The 18,842-nt window shown below is 45.7% G+C and overlaps 1 protein-coding gene and 1 long non-coding RNA gene across 3 annotated transcripts in view; one reads left to right on the forward strand and one right to left on the reverse strand.

Moving 5' to 3' along the window:
* The window catches only part of LOC142663506 (uncharacterized), a 57,233-nt gene that overhangs the window by 16,670 nt on the left and 21,721 nt on the right, over positions 1-18,842 (forward strand). The gene's annotated exons all lie outside the window — the stretch shown is intronic.
* Positions 1-18,842, reverse strand: part of FYB1 (FYN binding protein 1) — a 173,483-nt gene that overhangs the window by 10,446 nt on the left and 144,195 nt on the right. Inside the window, exons 8-12 of one of the 2 annotated variants that reach the window (XM_075842202.1) lie at positions 14,546-14,702; positions 13,206-13,341; positions 7,980-8,002; positions 7,700-7,769; positions 5,462-5,596 (exon numbers count right to left, since the gene is read on the reverse strand). In XM_075842202.1, coding sequence (XP_075698317.1) covers positions 5,462-5,596; positions 7,700-7,769; positions 7,980-8,002; positions 13,206-13,341; positions 14,546-14,702 — 521 coding nt within the window. The remainder of the gene's footprint in view (positions 1-5,461; positions 5,597-7,699; positions 7,770-7,979; positions 8,003-13,205; positions 13,342-14,545; positions 14,703-18,842) is intronic. The other variant, XM_075842211.1, reaches the window with a different exon arrangement.

The following is an 18,842-nucleotide window of genomic DNA, read 5'->3' on the forward strand; positions in this document are numbered from 1 at the left end:
AGGCTCTTCACACCTCACTGATATTATTATGACACATGGACTGTAGAGTCACTGTCCAATGGACGAGCTGTAATGGCTTCTACAATTATAACTAAGAAACGGCTGGAAAGAATTAACATAAACCTGTAGAGTCATAAGGACAATTTAATGGCTCATATTATAGATTTACTGGAGATTATATTATACGTGTTATAGATTTTCTAGAGATTCTTCTATATTATATCTTTACTGGATAATATATGTGTTATAGTTTTTCTAGAGATTCTTCTGGATATTATATTATACAATGTAAAGATTAACTGTAGATTACATTATATGTGTTATTTAGTTAATCTATAATATCACCTATAATATAATCTCCAGTAAATCAATATCATAATATAATATCTAGCAAATTTATAATATCATCTTCAGTAAATATATAATATAATATAATCTCCAGTAAATCTATAACGTAATCTCTAGTAAATCTATAATATAAACTCTAGCCAATCTATATCATATAATATCCAGCAAAACTATCATATCAACGTTAGTAAATCTATAATATAATCTCCAGATAATCTTCAGTAAATTAATAATATGATATAATATATTCTCCAGTCAATTTATAATATAATCTCCAGTAAATCTATAATATAATTTCCAGTAAATCTATAATATCACACGTAATATAGAGATTATACTATATGTAATATTATAGATTTACTGGAGATTATATTATATTATAGATTTTGACCAGGGCAGTAAAGTCATGTAAGTGATTACACAGATTTTCTTAGTAATTAATATGCAGAAAAATAAGAACTAGAGAATAGAAGAAAGCAAAATCATAAAATATTATCACTGCCAGGGCAAATATTACATGAGGGGAGACAAGGTAATTCCAGCGGTTAGTAGAATCACAGCGATCACTGGTCGGTGGGTTATGGTTTACGTTTTTGTTGTGTTTTTAACAACTCACTGATTGTGACTGATAAGAAACTCCTTTCTTTTAAACACCTATCATTAATATTAAATGGAGTATAATATGTAAATTGAGCTAAACAAGCGCCGATCGACTTGGTATATTGTCGATCAGTGCCCGTTACCTGCCGAAAATCTGTCCTTTGGTAACGGACCCTAATAACTAGCCTATAACCACAAGCTCCGACCCTTACTCATTGTGAGTATTAATGTCTCCACGCGTTTCACGCACTGCAGTTGAGATAGTAAGCACTTCGTGAGACTAGGATGATATGCACCGGAGGTTTGATGGTAGACTCTGGCGGCCAAGATGAATTGGCGGCATATGGAGATCCTTATTGATGGTGGAGCACACACAATCTGCCTCGTATTTTTTGCATAATCTGCCCTTGCTTGTCTTAGGGGCTCATTCATACGAGCGTGTATCTCGTCCATGTGATGCCCGTTAAAACAACGGCCGTCACACGGACTCATGTATTTCAATGGGGCTGTTCACACAACCGTTGCTTCAATGGAGCATGTGAACAGCCTGTGAAAAAATAGGACATATCCTATTTTACTGCGTGTCTTAGACTCTAGTCTAAGGGGGATATCTGTGACAACGCGTCCCGCACGGGTGCACCTCGGACGTGAAAAACTTGAGTTTTGAGGTGGGCTACGTTCGTCTGAATGTCGCCTAAAGCTTAAATCCCAGATATAATTGTTATTTTATAGCCAACCCTATTTGGGACATTGGCATATCTACCAACATTTTAAACTGGAAAAACTCTTGGGAAAGAAGCATTTTTTGTGGTGTTTTTTAACGGCACCAATGAATGTTTGTTTGTCCCCAAAAGTACCTGCCACAGATGACCCCATTCCCATATAGTACAAGACACAGATGTCTCCAAGAATACCTGTCTTAAAGAGGCTCTGTCACCAGATTTTGCCACCCCTATCTGCTATTGCAGCAGATCGGCGCTGCAATTTAGATTACAGTAACGTTTTTATTTTTAAAAAACGAGCATTTTTGGCCAAGTTATGACCATTTTCGTATTTATGCAAATGAGGCTTGCAAAAGTACAACTGGGCGTGTTGAAAAGTAAAAGTACAACTGGGCGTGTATTATGTGCGTACATCGGGGCGTGTTTACTACTATTACTAGCTGGGCGTTGTGTATAGAAGTGTCATCCACTTCTCTTCAGAACGCCCAGCTTCTGGCAGTGCAGACACAGCCGTGTTCTCCAGAGATCATGCTGTGACGTCACTCACTTCCTGCCCCAGGTCCTGCATCGTGTCAGACCAGCGAGGACACATCGGCACCAGAGGCTACAGTTGATTCTGCAGCAGCATCAGCGTTAGCAGGTAAGTCGATGTAGCTACTTACCTGCAAATGCTGATGCTGCTGCAGAATCAACTGTAGCCTCTGGTGCCGACACGATGCAGGACCTGTGAGTGACGTCACAGCGTGATCTCTCGAGAACACGGCTGTGTCTGCACTGCCAGAAGCTGGGCGTTCTGAAGAGAAGTGGATGATACTTCTATACACAACGCCCAGCTAGTAATAGTAGTAAACACGCCCCGATGTACGCACATAATACACGCCCAGTTGGACTTTTACTTTAAACACGCCCAGTTGTACTTTTGCAAGCCTCATTTGCATAAATACGAAAATGGTCATAACTTGGCCAAAAATGCTCGTTTTTTAAAAATAAAACCGTTACTGTAATCTACATTGCAGCGCCGATCTGCTACAATAGCAGATAGGGGCTGCAAAATCTGGTGACAGAGCCTTTTTAATGTGCCAGCTTTAAATGCCCCCCCCCCCCCAGAATGCCTGCCACAGATAACCCCATTGCATCCACAGCTGCCAGTGAAGCACGCAGGGGTAGGGTTTTCCAGTTGTCCGGAAACCTGTGTTTTCCATGGCCCGCTATCCTCCTTGCTCAGGGAGGCCCCTACATGCAACTGGATTCAATTGTATCCCTGTCAATTGGATATAACTGACAGTGATGGTGAGGCAACTATCAGTTCTCTTCCCAGTGTGGCATCAACATAGGCACTGTGAGTGGCACTGTCTACAGGGGGCGATGTGTGGCACTATCTACATGGCCAATATGACACTATCTACATGGGCACTGTGGCACTTTCTACAGGAGGACTGTCTGTGGCACTATCTGGTTACTTCTCATGTGGTAGAAGGACTCTCAGGCACCGGGGCCCGGTTGTGACTGCTACCGATGCCCCCCTATAGCTATGACCCTGATCATCAGGCATTAGACATTATTTGATGGGAGGATGTAGATAGAAAGCTTTGCTTTTGGAAATCCCTGAGAGATGACGTCTTGGATATTGCATTGTGCCCTGTTCTTCGTAGAGGTCAATTACATTCAGATGCTAACACTTCCTGCCAGAGATCACGATCAGTCAGGTTTATCATGTGCCCTTCCTTCCATCATTGTACCATTAGGTTAGTTTACTGGAAGCTTGTATTAAAGGGGATTTCCAGTTTTATGTAAATAAAGCTTAAAGAGGCTCTGTCACCAGATTTTGCAACCCCTATCTGCTATTGCAGCAGATCGGCGCTGCAATGTAGATTACAGTAACATTTTTATTTTTAAAAAACGAGCATTTTTGGCCAAGTTATGACCATTTTTGTAGTTATGCAAATGAGGCTTGCAAAAGTCCAAGTGGGTGTGTTTAAAAGTAAAAGTCCAACTGGGCGTGTATTATGTGCGTACATCGGGGCGTGTTTACTACTTTTACTAGCTGGGCGTTCTGATGAGAAGTATCATCCACTTCTCTTCAGAACGCCCAGCTTCTGCCAGATCACGCTGTGACGTCACTCACAGGTCCTGCATCGTGTCGGCCACATCGGCACCAGAGGCTACAGTTGATTCTGCAGCAGCATCAGCGTTTGCAGGTAAGTAGCTACATCGACTTACCTGCAAACGCCGATGCTGCTGCAGAATCAACTGAAGCCTCTGGTGCCGATGTGTCCTCGCTCGTCTGACACGATGCAGGACCTGTGAGTGACGTCACAGCGTGATCTGGCAGAAGCTGGGCGTTCTGAAGAGAAGTGGATGATACTTCTCATCAGAACGCCCAGCTAGTAAAAGTAGTAAAAACGCCCCGATGTACGCACATAATACACGCCCAGTTGTACTTTTACTTTTAAACACACCCACTTGGACTTTTGCAAGCCTCATTTGCATAACTACAAAAATGGTCATAACTTGGCCAAAAATGCTCGTTTTTTAAAAATAAAAACGTTACTGTAATCTACATTGCAGCGCCTATCTGCTGCAATAGCAGATAGGGGCTGCAAAATCTGGTGACAGAGCCTCTTTAATGTCTGTAACAATGAATATTTTTACAACTTTCTAATATTCTTTGTGTTTCAATTCTTCACAATGTTCAAGATATGTGTTTGCTGTCAGTGAATGTGAGCACTCTAGTCTATTTTCATATGCGGAAAATACATACCTAGTCTTGCTCTCAGCTGAGAAGTTGCTACAATTGTATTCAGTCTAGGCAATGTTCTGAGATATAAACACATCAGCAGCAGCACACATCTCTCTGGTAGTTTGCTACAATGTATCAGTCTGGAGCCCAGGCTGTTTATATCACAGAACATTGTCTAGACTGCATACAATGTAACCTATTCTCAGTGTGAGAGCAGGACTAGCTATGTAAAGATTTAGGCCTCATGCACACGACTGTGCCCGTAATCACGGGCCGCGATTGCGGGTACGGCTAACAGCCGCCCGCATTTTCGGCCCGTACTGCCATACAAAGAATAGGAGCACGGCCCGTAAAAAGCAAAAGATAGGACATGAGTATTACGCAATTATGGAGAATTTTTACGGTCGTGTGAATGGGGCCTTACTGTCTCTGTATGTACACTTGAATGTTCTCATTCACTGACAGCAAACTAATATCTGGGAACAAAGTAATATCTTGAGGAAATGAAACGCAAAGTATATAAAAAAAAGTTGCAGAACTTTTAATTAATACAGAGATTAAAGAGGTTGTCTAATGAAGACAACCCCTCTATATCCCCTTTTAGGGCATATTGACATTATAGGGGGGTCCCCAGCTCAGGGACCCCCCTTTATAAGCGGGAACGGAGAGCGGCTCCCATTCTGGCGGACTTGAGCCGTCCTTGTATTACAAAGACGGACATTCATCTGATCGGCCGCCATGTCATACTACATTTCCCTGGGAAATGCCTGGATGGCCGCAGTTTTCCCCGGCAAATGGTTGAGCGGGACCCAGGTTGAAGAGTTGATCACCCCCGGGGATGCATTTTGTAAGGGTTATCTCTTATGGGACAACCCCTTTAAGGTTTACTTATGTAAAACCGGAAAACCCCTTTAATCAATCAAAAGGGTTAATCTGTGATAGGGAAGCATATGATTAATAGCAGATTGATTTGTATGATTGGGCGCCGGTGGAGTGGTTATGTCAGTGAATTAGTACTGGACGCTTGCTGTTAGCAGAGTTGTACTCTTACAAAGAGAATTCGGGTTCTTCGCTCTCTTCTTGATCAGTTTTTTCGTGTGCGTATTTCTTTTTGTTTTCAGTTCCCTTCCGCTTCTTAAATATATTCCACAACGTTGAGTTTTTCTCTTCGTCCTGTGGTACAGAGCTTTGCAGTGTGTAGAATGCACCGTTCAGTTCAGAAAGACAGATCGTAAGTGTTGTGGCAAAAATAAAGAAACTCTGAATCAGTTATATAAGGGAATTATCCCACGTCCTTCTGGAAAAATATCTAGTACACATCTGTGCAGAAACAATGTTTAAACATCTTAATGTGGTGGAAGACTTTGACAGTTCAGGTTGCCTAGCAACCACTTGACTTCCTGGCTTGGTGACTACCATTTGAGTACATGTGGTTAAATGTACTTAAATGTTCACTGGAATTTATATATGCTATACAGTAGGCTTCCTCTCCACATTACACAGACTTGTTTTAGATTCCTTCTACTCAGGTAACAGAACATGCCAGACTGAACAGTGGCGTGCAGTAAGACCAGGCTAAAAAAACACTAGAAGACAAGACTGGAAAATTGCAGGGACAAGAAATATTGTATATTATATCCTATCTGTATACTGGAGATATTGTGTATAAAATGTAAAGGGGACAACAAACCCAAAGTCTACTCCAGTAAAATAAGGCTTTATAGTCAATTATTTGTCAGTGGGGACTAAACTACAGTAAATCTCACCGATCACAAGACTGGGGCCAAGGCTTTTCTCTGAATAGCGCCGCTTATCATCCAGGGACTGTGCAGAGTCCAGGATCTTATATTAATGCAGATGAGCGATCACAGCACACGTCCCCAGATATTACTGATCATAGCTCCTTGTGAAATGAGTAGAGGGCCGATCAATGAGCCCATATCGTGCCGTGTAATAGGACTTTAAAGAGGCTCTGTCACCAGATGATCAAATCCCTATCTCCTATTGCATGTGATCGGCGCTGCAATGTAGATAACAGTAAAGTTTTTTGTTTTTTTTAAAACGATCATTTTTAGGCAAGTTATGAGCAATTTTATATTTATGCAAATGAGCCTTTCTAATGGACAACTGGGCATGTTTTCTCTTATTTCCAACTGGGCGTGTATTGTGTGTGTAACATCTGGGCGTTTTTACTTGTTTTACTAGCTGGGCGTTAGGAATCGGAGTGTATGATGCTGACAAATCAGCATCATTCACTTCTCATCGTTACCACCCAGCTTCTGGCAGTGCACAGACACACAGCGTGATCTCGCGAGATCACGCTGTGACGTCACTTCCTCCCACAGGAACTTCATCGCTTCGGACGAGTGAGGACACGCTGTGTGTCTGTGCACTGCCAGAAGCTGGGTGGTAACGATGAGAAGTGAATGATGCTGATTAGTCAGCATCATACACTTCTATTCACAACGCCCAGCTATTAAAACAAGTAAACACGCCCAGATGTTACAAACACAATACACGCCCAGTTGGAAATAAGAGAAAACATGACCAATTTGCTGTTATGTACAGTATGAGCTAATCACTTTTTATAGGGCTTGTCCACCTGAAAACCCCCTCTATTAGTCAAAATGGAAAGCCACTGCAAAGATTAGCTCTCTCCCTGTAAATCTTATAGCAACCTTTCCTGAGCCACAAAAGCTGATGATGGGGGGTACCAGCAGTCAGACCCGTAGAGGTTAGCTCACCGTTAAGGGAGATGCCTTAAAAAATGCTGCTTGTCCTAGATGATGCACCTAGTCAATGGGCATCTGACAACAGTTTCTATGTAAGTTTACCCAATTAAAGGGTTTCTGCGCTTTGGACAATTTCTACTTGTTAGCAAGGTCTCTTGATAATAAGCTGATCCCCAGCGATCAGCTGTAATCTGTGGGGAAATCTAGCAGTAAGTGTTCAGTTTCCCTGCAGTGCCACCTAAGGGGAAACTAAGTATTAAACAGTACCCATTCACATCAATGGGTTGTCTGTGTAATTCAGGACAGGACAGGTCCTGTAGAGACAGAAATGCTCTTTATGACCGCTCTATGCTCTGGCCAAGAGAATTTCTCTTCTATTGGTTTTTAATGGACACTGTGATCTTTCAATCGTCAGCAGGACCAATCTATTAGGTCATATAGCTAAGGACTATCTGCAGCAGACCACCACCCTAATAGCTGTCCCATGGAAAATATTGATTTATATATGGTTTTAGGTTTACCAAGGTGAATATTTTGCACTGATGGTTAATACCTACCTGTCAGGAGGGTCATCAGTAACACCGTCATAGATATCATCATCATCGTTACTGGGTGGAGGAGGGAAATCTGTGGAAACAAGTTTATATTTGTAGAGCTCTCACATAGATTGTCACCCAGCTTTTCCATAAACTGATGTAACCCAAAAATGTCTAAATTGAATATTTTTGGGTCGGCAATACTGTACCTTGTAAGATTCTCCCCCATTGTAAGTTGTATATAATGGGCGACTACCCCCCCCCCCCTTTCAGTATAAAAGATCTAGAACATTGTACTTACGTGAATTTGCACCAATGCTTTGACTAAAACAAGAAAAAAAATAAGAACAATTATATAGTAAAAGTATTATATATATTTTATAATACTTCAGTGGATATTTTACAGTAATGTTCCAAAAGTAAAAGAACAACAAACAGTGTTCTCATAATATGACCATAAAGAGCCCACATAATACCGCCATACAGTAAACAAATAATAATGCCATATAATACCCAATTAAAAGTGGCCAAATAATACTACAGCCGGCGACGACGTAAGACCGAAGTTTTGAGTAGACTGTTTGGGATGGGGAAGTGGAGATCCCTAAAAGATACTGGCACCAGTGCAATTGCCCCTTTTTCCCATACTATGACTGGGCCCTGATTTTAAGCAATGCTGTGTAGCGGTCGCAGACCTCTTTCATCCTGCCAACGTCTTCCTCCCCGAAAATGCCAGCACATGCAGCCGTCCTGTCCTGCAGTGACCACTAGGGTGCGCGCACAAGCTCATTCCCGGCCTTAAAGGGCCAGCGTGCACACATGTTAATAAATAACTTATTACTCCCAGATCACCCTGGACTATATAAATGGCCCTGCCCCTTCACTCCTTGCCTGAGCGTTGTATTCCTCTGTTAGTCTTGCAAATGGTCCCTTAGCCGTATACTGTTCCCGTGCCCTGCTACCTGTATCCTGTATCCCGTGCTGTATTTGTTCCTGTGCCATCTCTAGTGTTGGAGTCGTCTTGTGCCATCTACTACGCCTGCTGACTTACACCACGTCTGGTGTCATCTGCCACATTTTGCATCACCTGCCGCCAAGGTCCCATCTGTGTCATTACTACTGTCTTGACTATTACAGGTACCCTTGTGCTCTGAATTTATAGTGACTTGGTACTCTGTTTGGCCAGCCAAGATCTTCTCTAAACTAGACTTGCGTGGGGCCTACAATTTAATCCTAATCCATAAAGGTGATAAGTGGAAGACGGCATTTAACACCCGGGCACTACGAATACCTGGTGATGCCCTTCGGCCTGTGTAACGCTTCCACAGTCTTCCAAGAATTTGTCAATGATACCTTCTGAGATCTCCTCTATGTCTGTGTTGTGGTCTATCTCGATGACATTTTGATTTTCTCCCCAGATCCGATGACACATCGGAGGCATGTCCGTCAAGTCCTGCTGCGATTAAGGGAGAATCGCCTGTATGCCAAGTTGGAGAAATGCACTTTTGAAAAGAATTATCTGCCCTTCCTGGGCTACATCATCTCGGATCAGGGTCTCAAGATGGCTCCTGCGAAAGTAAAGTCTGTTCTGGGGTGGCCACGTCCTCAGAGCCTGCGGTCCATACAGCGTTTTTTTGGATTCTCTAACTTCTACCGGCAATTTATCCCAAACTTCTCTTCACTGACAGCTCCCATCTCTACCCTTAGCAAGAAAGGTATGAGCGTCAAGGTGTGGACTCCAGATGCAGAATCAGCATTAAATAGCCTCAAGAGTGTCTTCACTTCAGCCTCGATCCTCCATCTTCCTCAAATCTCTCGACAGTTCTCGTTGGAGGTGGATGCTTCTTCTGTTGGTGCAGGTGCACTTCTGTTCCAGAGAAGCCTCAAAGGAAAGGCAATATTATGTGGCTATTACTCGAGACTTTTTCCCCCCGCAGAGCGCAATTACTCTATTGGGGATCGGGAGTTGCTGGCCATCAAATTGGCTTTGGAGGAGTGCAGACATCTGCAAGAGGGCACAGCTCACCCCATCCTGATATACACCGACCACAAGAACATCACCTATCTCCAGTCGGCTCAACGGCTAAACTCCCATCAAGCCAGGTGGTCGCTGTTCTTCACCCATTTCCAATTTGTGCTCCACTACCGTCCCTCTGACAAAAATATGAGGACCGATGCCCTGTGCAGGTCGTTTGAAACAGAGGACACTGTTGAGCCCCCTCAATATATCATAGACCCATCCTGCGTTGTCACTGCCGAACCTTGGCAAGTTAGAGACATCCCTCCGTGGAGGACTATTGTTCGGTTGGCAGACAGGAGAAGAATTCTTCGCTGGTTGGGCACGCTGGTATTCATAAGACTCAAGACCTGATAACTCATCTTTTCCAGTGGCCCACACTGCCCAAATATATTGTGGACTTTGTCTCTTCCTGCACTGTGTGTGCTTCTAACAACATTGCTCACTCCAAGGCTGCTGGTCTGCTTCAATCTCTGCCTGTGCCCAACGCTCCCTGGCAGCACATTGCAATGGAGTTTGTCACTGATCTTCCTCTCTCAGCAGGATGCAACACTGTTTGGGTGGTGGTGGACCGGTTCTCGAAGATGGCGCATTTTATCCAGCTGATCGGCCTCCCTTCTGCTCCTCAACTGGCAAATCTCTTTATTCAGCACATCTTCCGCTTGCGTGGCTTGCCCCTTCACATTGTGTCTGATCGGGGGGCTCAGGTCACCTCAAACTTCTGGAGAGCCCTCTGTAAACTCCTGGATGTGAAACTAGACTTTTCCTCAGCCTACCACCCCCAGTCCAATGGTCAAGTCGAGAGGATTAACCAGATCATGGAGAATTATCTCCGCCACCTCATCTCCATGCAGCATGATGAGTGGGTACAGCTTCTTCCATGGGCCGAATTCTCGTATAATAACCACACAAGTGAGTCCACCACTTCCACACCATTCTACATTATGTACAGTCAACATCCTAGAATCCCTCTTCCTGTGTCTGCTACATCTCAGGTACCCGCAACTGACTCTGCATTTCTGCAAATCTGGCAACAGACCCGGTCCTCTATTCTGCTGGCAGTCGATCGCATGAAGCGAAAGGCGGATATAAGAAGAAGAGAGCCGCCTCATTTTCTTCCGGATACCAAAGTCTGGCTCTAGGAATATCCATCTGAAGGTGCCTTTATACAAATTTGCCCCCAGGTTCCTCGGACCTTTTGAGATCCTGCAACAGATTAACCCTGTCTCCTATAAACTTCGGCTGCCTCCTACCCTCAAAATCCCCAACTCCTTTCATGTGTCCCTCCTGAAGCCTGTGGTCCTGAACCACTACACTAAAACTCCTAGCCCTGCAGTTGCTCCCAGCGGTTCTTCCGATGTGTTCTAGGTAAAGGAGATCCTGGACCTCGAGGGTAGGAGGAAGGACTTTTTATTTGGTGGATTGGAAGGGGTTTGGTCCAGAGGAGAGGTCCTGGGAGCCAGAGGAGAACCTCAATGCCCCTACCAAGAAATTCCTCTCTCGCTCTGGACACAGGAAGAGGGGGCGTAAGGGGTACTGTAACGGTCGCAGACCTCTTTCATCCTGCCAACGTCTTCCTCCTACAAGAGATGTGCCCATCCTGTCCTGCAGCGACCACTAGGGTGTGCACACATTCTCATTCCCGGCCTTAAAGGACCAGCGTGCACACATGTTAAGAATTAACTAATTACTCCCAGATCACCCTGGACTATATAAAGGGCCCTGCCCCTTCACTTCTTTCCTGAGCATTGTTTGTATTCCTCTGTTAGTCTTGCAAATGGTCCCTTAGCCGTATCCTGTTACCTGTGTTCTCGTGCCCTGCTTCCTGTATCCTGTGCTGTATTTATTCCTGTGCCATCTCTAGTGTTGGAGTCGTCTTGTGCCGTCTACTATGCCTGCTGACTTACACCACGTCTGGTGTCGTCTGCCACGGTTTGCATCACCTGCCGCCAAGGTCCCATCTGTGCCGTTTCTACTGTCTGAACTATTACAGGTACCCTTGTGCTCAGACTTTATATTGACTTGGTACTCTGTTTGGCCAGCTGCTACCCCACTACAGCGGTACGGCCTAGTGTGTCCACATACCCACTGATCGTGACATGCTGTATACACTCTTGTACCAAAGTGCCATGTGTTTTGTAAAGCATGGTGCATTTTGGGAGAAATAAAATACCTAAAAAAAATGCAGTATTTACATGAGGTTCACAGATTGCAGTTCTCTAGAGTTGCCTCTGTGCAAAAAATGCTGCTTTGTGTTGCACCAATACCGGCATTGTTAAAAATCTCAGTGGTCCACTTCTGTCATTAGGGATGCCAAGCAGAAGTGGCTCAAAGATGTCACAAGTGGCTGAGATCTTCCATCCTCTTGATGCGTCACTTACGTTGATAGTGTCACGGTCTGTAGGTATGTGAACCCATTAGGCAGCACCGCCGTAGCGGGGAGGCAGCTGGCCAAACAGAGCACTCAATCAATACACAGTCCAGCACAAGGGTACCTGAATAGTCCAGTCAGTAGCAGGGGCTTTAGCACGGAAGGAGGTGAGTGCAGTAGGTTGCACCAGACGTGGCGGATGACAGCAGGTGCAGCAGGTTGCGCCAGACGTGGAGGATAACAGCAGATTGCGCCAGACGTGGCGGATGACTGCAGGTGCAGTAGGATGCGCCAGACGTGGCGGACGACAACAGGTGCAGTAGGTTGCGCCAGATGTGGCGGATTACAACAAGAGCAGCAGGACACGACTCCAATCACTAACAGGCTCAGGAACAATAACACAGCACAGGATACAGGTAGCAGGGCACGGGAACAGGGTAAACATTAAGGGACCACTTGTAAAGACTAACATGGGAATTACTAACAATGCTCAGGCAAGGAGTGAGGGGACAGGGCCTTTCTTATAGTCCATGGTGATCTGGGAGTATATAGTAAATTCTTAACATGTATGTACACTAGCCCTTTAAGGCCGCGAATTAGCTCGTGCACGAACCCTGGTGGTCACTGCAGGACAGGACGGCAGCATATGGTGGCATCCTCGGGGAGGAAGACGTCGGCAGGATGAAAGCGGTCTGCAATCAGCGGCCGTTACAGATAGTAACTTGTTGTAGATAAGGAAACAGGCTATCTAAGGAGGTAATAAGCGTGGCCGGCACCATGTATTAGCCACTTTTGCAAAAGAGGGGCCTCAGGGGCATTTATGACCACCAGAAATCATATTATTCATTATACAGAACTAAATTACACATGGAGCTGTTATTTGGTCACTGTATGGTGGTATTATTTGGATCATGAACAGAGGACCCCCCTCTATTATCTCAGAATTCCCTAATATGGTATATGGCAATGGTTTTTCTAGTGGGCAACCACTTTAAGTATACTTTCATCAAAGATTCTATTTAATTTCCAAAAGTCATCTTTACTATAATAGTATTCCGCCATTTTATGAAATATTTTTGCACCCTTTAACGATAAATTTTAAAATCCAGGTTGGAAAACAAGGTAAATGTGGTTCTTACTTGCTGACGGAGTCCTGCTCGCCAACGTCATCATAGATATCCTGGTCAGCCTCTTTACCAGGAATGTGCATTGCCGGATTCTGCCTTGGTAGCGAGTCATAATCTACTTTCACCATTGAAGTTTTTATATATCCATCTATAAAAAAAAAAAAGAATATTTTATAATAGAGATGGAAGTAAGAATTTTTGTCATTGATGTTAAAAATCTGGAAATCAGATATGACATTGGTTCAGTGGCTGTTTTTCTAAAAATATCATCTCAACTCTGACTAAATGAAATGTCCAAAATTACAAATGTTACATGTGACGGCGGTTTTCTCTTGCTCTTGTTATATATACAATTATACTGTATCCAAACTGGGTTTTATAATTTTTGGGGATATAAAATAGAACCAAAATAGGAAAAGGAAGGAGAGAAGTAGAAAGGAAGGGAGGGAGAAAGGGAAGGAGATAGGAAGAAAGGGAGGACGAGAGAGAGAGAGAGGGAAGGAGATAGAAAAGAAGGAAGAGAAGGAAGGAAAGAGGGAGGGAAGGAAGGACAGAAGAAGAGAGGAAGAAAGTGAGGACAAAAGAGAGAGAGAGAAAGGGAAGGAGAGAAGAAAGAAGGAAGGAATGGAAGAAGAAATGACGGGAGAGCATAAACAAGGAAGTCAGGAATGATAAAGGAAGGGAGAGAAGATCGGAAGCGAGGGAGAAAAGGGAAGGAGAGAGGAAGAAAGGGGGGACGGGAGAGAGGGAGGGAAGAAAAAAAGAAAGAGGGAGTAAGGGAAGGAGAGAGAATAAAGGGGAAGGGAGGGAGAAAGGGAGTAAATAAGGGAGGGAGTAATGAAGGAAGGAAAGAAGAAAGGGAGGGAGGGAGCGATAAAAAAAAGGGAGGGAGAGAGAAAGGGAAGGAAGGAGAGAGAGAGGGAGGAAGGGAGAGAGAGAGAACAGTAGGGATTGGAAGGAAGGGAGTAAAACCTTTGACATGAATCCATAAACTTAACTATAAAACTGTCAGACTAATAGTAAGAAACTATTTTCAGGACACTTAACATAATTGAACAGTAGAGAAGAAACAATTTGGGTCACCTGATATTATTAATTTTGTACATTGCAATCCTAATAATTGTAAAAAAAAAAAAGAAAATAAATCTTTTATATCTTTTATAGTCCCACAGTTTAGGAGACCGACAATGATGCTTTGTGACACTATGCTTTACTGTAGTATTACTTTCTGACCTCACCCGTCACTTCCCACAGCCATTAATTGGGGGTCCTTTTGGTCATTCCTGCAGTACTCTAACCAATGCATTTTGCTTATAAGTTGGAGGAATGTTACTGCTTTGACAAATACTTACAATTTCCTTTCATTCTACCAAGCCATTTTCCTTCTGGATTATCAGTAACTCGCATGATTTCAATCTGATCTCCATTTTTAAAACTGAGTTCATTTTTGCCGCCTTTATAGTCTGTGTTGGCTTTGGCCTGATGAATAACTTCTACCTTCTCGTTTAACTGCAGAGGAGAAGTAGGGAGCCATGTTATAACAGGGAGGGGTCTTCAGGTCTTGGGGTAAAATGTAAAACCACATGTGATATCATAAGAGAGCATACATATAGGTGCTTACTTACATCTAGATATAATTTACTCTGAGTAAAAGCCCATGTCAGACAGCTGTAATACAGTCGAATATTATGGTCTGTAGTATGGCTGCAACAATAAGGTAATTTTACCCGACCTGGGCTGTGTAAACGAGCGCCGATCAACGAGACAGCTCGTTGATCGGTGCTCGTTTGCTCCCGTCACAAGGAGCTAGTATGGGGACCAGCGCTCATTCTCCATACATTTCTATCATGTCGGCAGCACTTCTCCCTGTTTACACAGAGAGATGTGCTGCCGACAACCAGGGCCGGTGTCAGCACCCGGCAAACCCGGGCAAGTGCCGGGGCCCACTCCACTTGGGGGGGGCCCACTCGGCCGCCGGGTGCTGACGCTGCCGTCGTTAAGGAATCACTGTCCATATATGGACAGTGATGTAAGAAGGAGAGGATTCCCAGGCATAGCGCTAGCGGCTCTGCTCCGGGACTCTGTCTCTGGGAAAGCCCCTGACATCGCTGTCCATATATGGACAGTGAATATGGACAGCGATGCCAGGATCAGAGCAGTGTCCCAGCCTCGCTTTAGCATTCAATGTGCCGTGAGCAGATCGGCACAGGCAGGCGCGATGTAGTGACGTCACTACCTATCGCCTGTCTGCGAAGAGTCACTCACAGGACAGTGCAGAGGAGGAGAAGGGTCCTCCACACGTCAGTAGGTAAGTAATTATGTTGTTGTTTTTTCTATTAGGTACATATAGGGGCATTATACTGGATATGGGAGGGGTTCGTCCTATTGTAGCTGCTGAGGAGGCATTATACTGTATGGGACAGCTTTGGGGGCATTATACTGTATGTGGCAGCTATGGAGGGCATTATACTGTATGTGGCAGCTATGGAGGGCATTATACTGTATGGGGGCATTATACTGTATGGGACAGCTATGGGGGCATTATACTGTATTGGGCAGCTATTGGGGGCATTATACTGTATTGGGGCATTATACTGTATGGGACAGCTATGGGGGGCATTATACTGTATGGGGGCATACAGTATGGGACAGCTATGGGCGGGCAAGAATTTGTAATCTGCACAACTTGATTGTGTTCAAAATAATATCTTTATTTGTTTCTCAGGATAAATGCCAGAGTCCCCGGTACGGCTCAGTGCCCGACGAAGGTCTCACGACCGAAACGTTGACGTTGCACGTATAGCCTCTGGCATTTATCCTGAGAAACAAATAAAGATATTATTTTGAACACAATCAAGGTGTGCAGATTACAAATTCTTGACCTACATCTGGGTTGGGACCCTATCTCTAGCACCCGAAAAACACTGGTGCTGTCTGAACACAACCATAGCTATGGGGGGGGGCATTATACTGTATGGGACAGCTGTGGGGGGCATTATACTGTATGGGACAGCTATGGAGGGCATTATACTGTATGGGACAGCTATGGGGGGACATTATACTGTATGGGACAGCTATGGGGGCATTATACTGTATGGTGCAGCTATGGGGGGGCATTATACTGTATGGTGCAGCTATGGGGGGGCATTATACGGTATGGGGCAGATATGGCGGGCATTATACTGTGGGGCAGCTACGGGGAGCATTATACTGTGATGGTCAGCTATGGGGGGCATTATACTGTGTAGGGGCAGCTAAGGGGAAATTATACTGTGTGGGGGCAGCTATGGGGGGCATTATACTGTGTGGTGGATTTATACTGTGGGAGCAGCTATGGGGGCATTATACTGTGGTGGTCAGCTACTGGGGCATTATACTGTATGGGGGCAGCTATGGGGAGCATTATACTGTGTGGGAGCAGCTATGGGAAGCATTATACTGTGGTGGTCAGTTATGGGGGGCATTATACTGTGTGGGGGGCAGCTAGGGGGGGGTGTCATTATACTGTGGGGGCATTCATGGGGTCTGTTGGGCAAGGCAGCTGGGCATAGTCGTGCACAGGAGTCTGGTGGTGTTGGGTAGGGGGGCCTAAGCTAAATTCTTGCACCAGGGCCCATGAGTCTTTAGCTACGCCACTCTCAGGCAGAGTACTTGTCAGTGGCGTAACTACAGCCGTAGCGGCTGCTACGGGGCCCGTGGCATGAGGGGGCCCGTTTTGCCCGCCGGCACGGGCCCCCACTATGGCCGGAGGCTCCGCTAGCAGCCGCTATGGCTGCTACAGCAGGACGCCACTGAACACGACTACGGCAGAGCAGGGAGGTATCTCCCCGCTCTGCCATTAAACGGGTTGTTCCTACATAAGACATGTATCCCCTATCCACAGGATAGGGGATACATGTGTGATCGCTGGCATTGATAGGGAGAACGGGGGACTGAAAGTCCCCTGAAGTTCTCCATCACAAACCTCGGACTTCCAGGGTCTGTGTCGGCAGGTCCGTAGAAATGAATGGAGCGCCGGTTGCGCTTGTGCGCATGCGTGACCAGCGCTCCTTTAATTTTTATTGAGCTGCGCAGACGCCGGAAGTCAGAGGTTAGTCATGTAGAACTTCGGGCGACTTTCGGTCCCCCGTTCTCCCTATCGCTGCCAGCGATTGCACATGTATCCCCTATCCTGTGGAGAGGGGATACATGTATTTTGTAGGACGCACTGTAGGTCGCATTTTTTTGGGAGGGGGGACGCTGTATGGCGTTCACTACATGGGAGGGGGCTGTATGGTGTTCCCTACAGGGGGGGGCTGTATGGCGTTCCCTATAGGGGGGGCTGTATGGCGTTCCCTACAGGGGGGGCTGTATGGCGTTCTCTACAGGGGGGGCTGTATGGCGTTCCCTACAGGGGGGGCTGTATGGCATTCTCTACAGGGGTGGGCTGTATGGCGTTCTCTGCAGGGGGCTGTATGGCGTTCTCTACAGGGGGGCTGTATGGCGTTCTCTACAGGGGGGGCTGTATGGCGTTCTCTACAGCGGGGCTGTATGGCGTTCTCTGCAGGGGGGCTGTATGGCGTTCTCTACAGGGTTGGCTGTATGGCGTTCTCTGCAGGGGGGCTGTATGGCGTTCTCTACAGGGAGGGCTGTATGGCGTTAGTGCCATACAGCCCCCTCTGTAGATAACGCCATACAGCCCCCCTGTAGATAACACCATACAGCCCCCTGTAGATAACACCATACAGCCCCCCCTGTAGATAACACCATACAGCCCCCCTGTAGATAGCACCATACAGCCCCCTTTGTAGATAACGCCACACAGCCCCCTCTGTAGATAGCGCCATATAGAGTCCCCCCTGTAGATAACGCCATACAGCCCCCCCTGTAGATTACGCCATACAGAGTCCCCCCTGTAGATAACGCCATACAGCCCCCCTGTAGATAACGCCATACAGCCGCCTCTGTAGATAACACCATACAGCCCCCTCTGTAGATAACGCCATACAGAGTCCCCCCTGTAGATAACGCCATACAGCCCCCCCCTGTAGATAACGCCATACAGCCCCCTCTGTAGATATCTACAAAGGGGGCTGTATGGCGTTATCTACAGGGGGCACTCTGTATGGTGTTATCTACAGAGGGGCTGTACAGCGTTATCTACAGGGGGATGTATGGCGTTATCTACAGGGGGGCTGTATGGCGTTCTCTACAGGGGGGCTGTATGGCGTTATCTACAGGGGAGGTCTGTATGGCGTTATCTACAGAGGGGGCTGTATGGCGTTATCTACAAAGGGGGCTGTATGGTGTTATCTACAGGGGGGCTGTAAAAAAGGCACTATCTACAAGGGGGGGTTGTGTGACACCCAGGGGAGGGGGGGGGCCCCATTCAAAAGTTTGCTATGGGGCCCAGTCTTTCCTAGTTACGCCCCTGGTACTAGTAGTGCTCTGCCCGGGACTATGGATCTGGGGTTGCCCCTGACAACACTGTCCATATATAGACAGTGACATCAGGAGCTGTGTGCCACTACCTGGGAGGAGGGTGCTGTGTGGCACTACCTGGGAGGGGGGGCTGTGTGGCACTATCTACAGAGGGTACTAAATTTATTGGGGTGGAAAATGCGGGCCTAACTTTTATATGGGGGCATAAACAGGGCCTAACATCTATAT

Source organism: Rhinoderma darwinii, chromosome 1 (assembly GCF_050947455.1).
Source record: "Rhinoderma darwinii isolate aRhiDar2 chromosome 1, aRhiDar2.hap1, whole genome shotgun sequence".
NCBI lineage: Eukaryota > Metazoa > Chordata > Amphibia > Anura > Rhinodermatidae > Rhinoderma > Rhinoderma darwinii.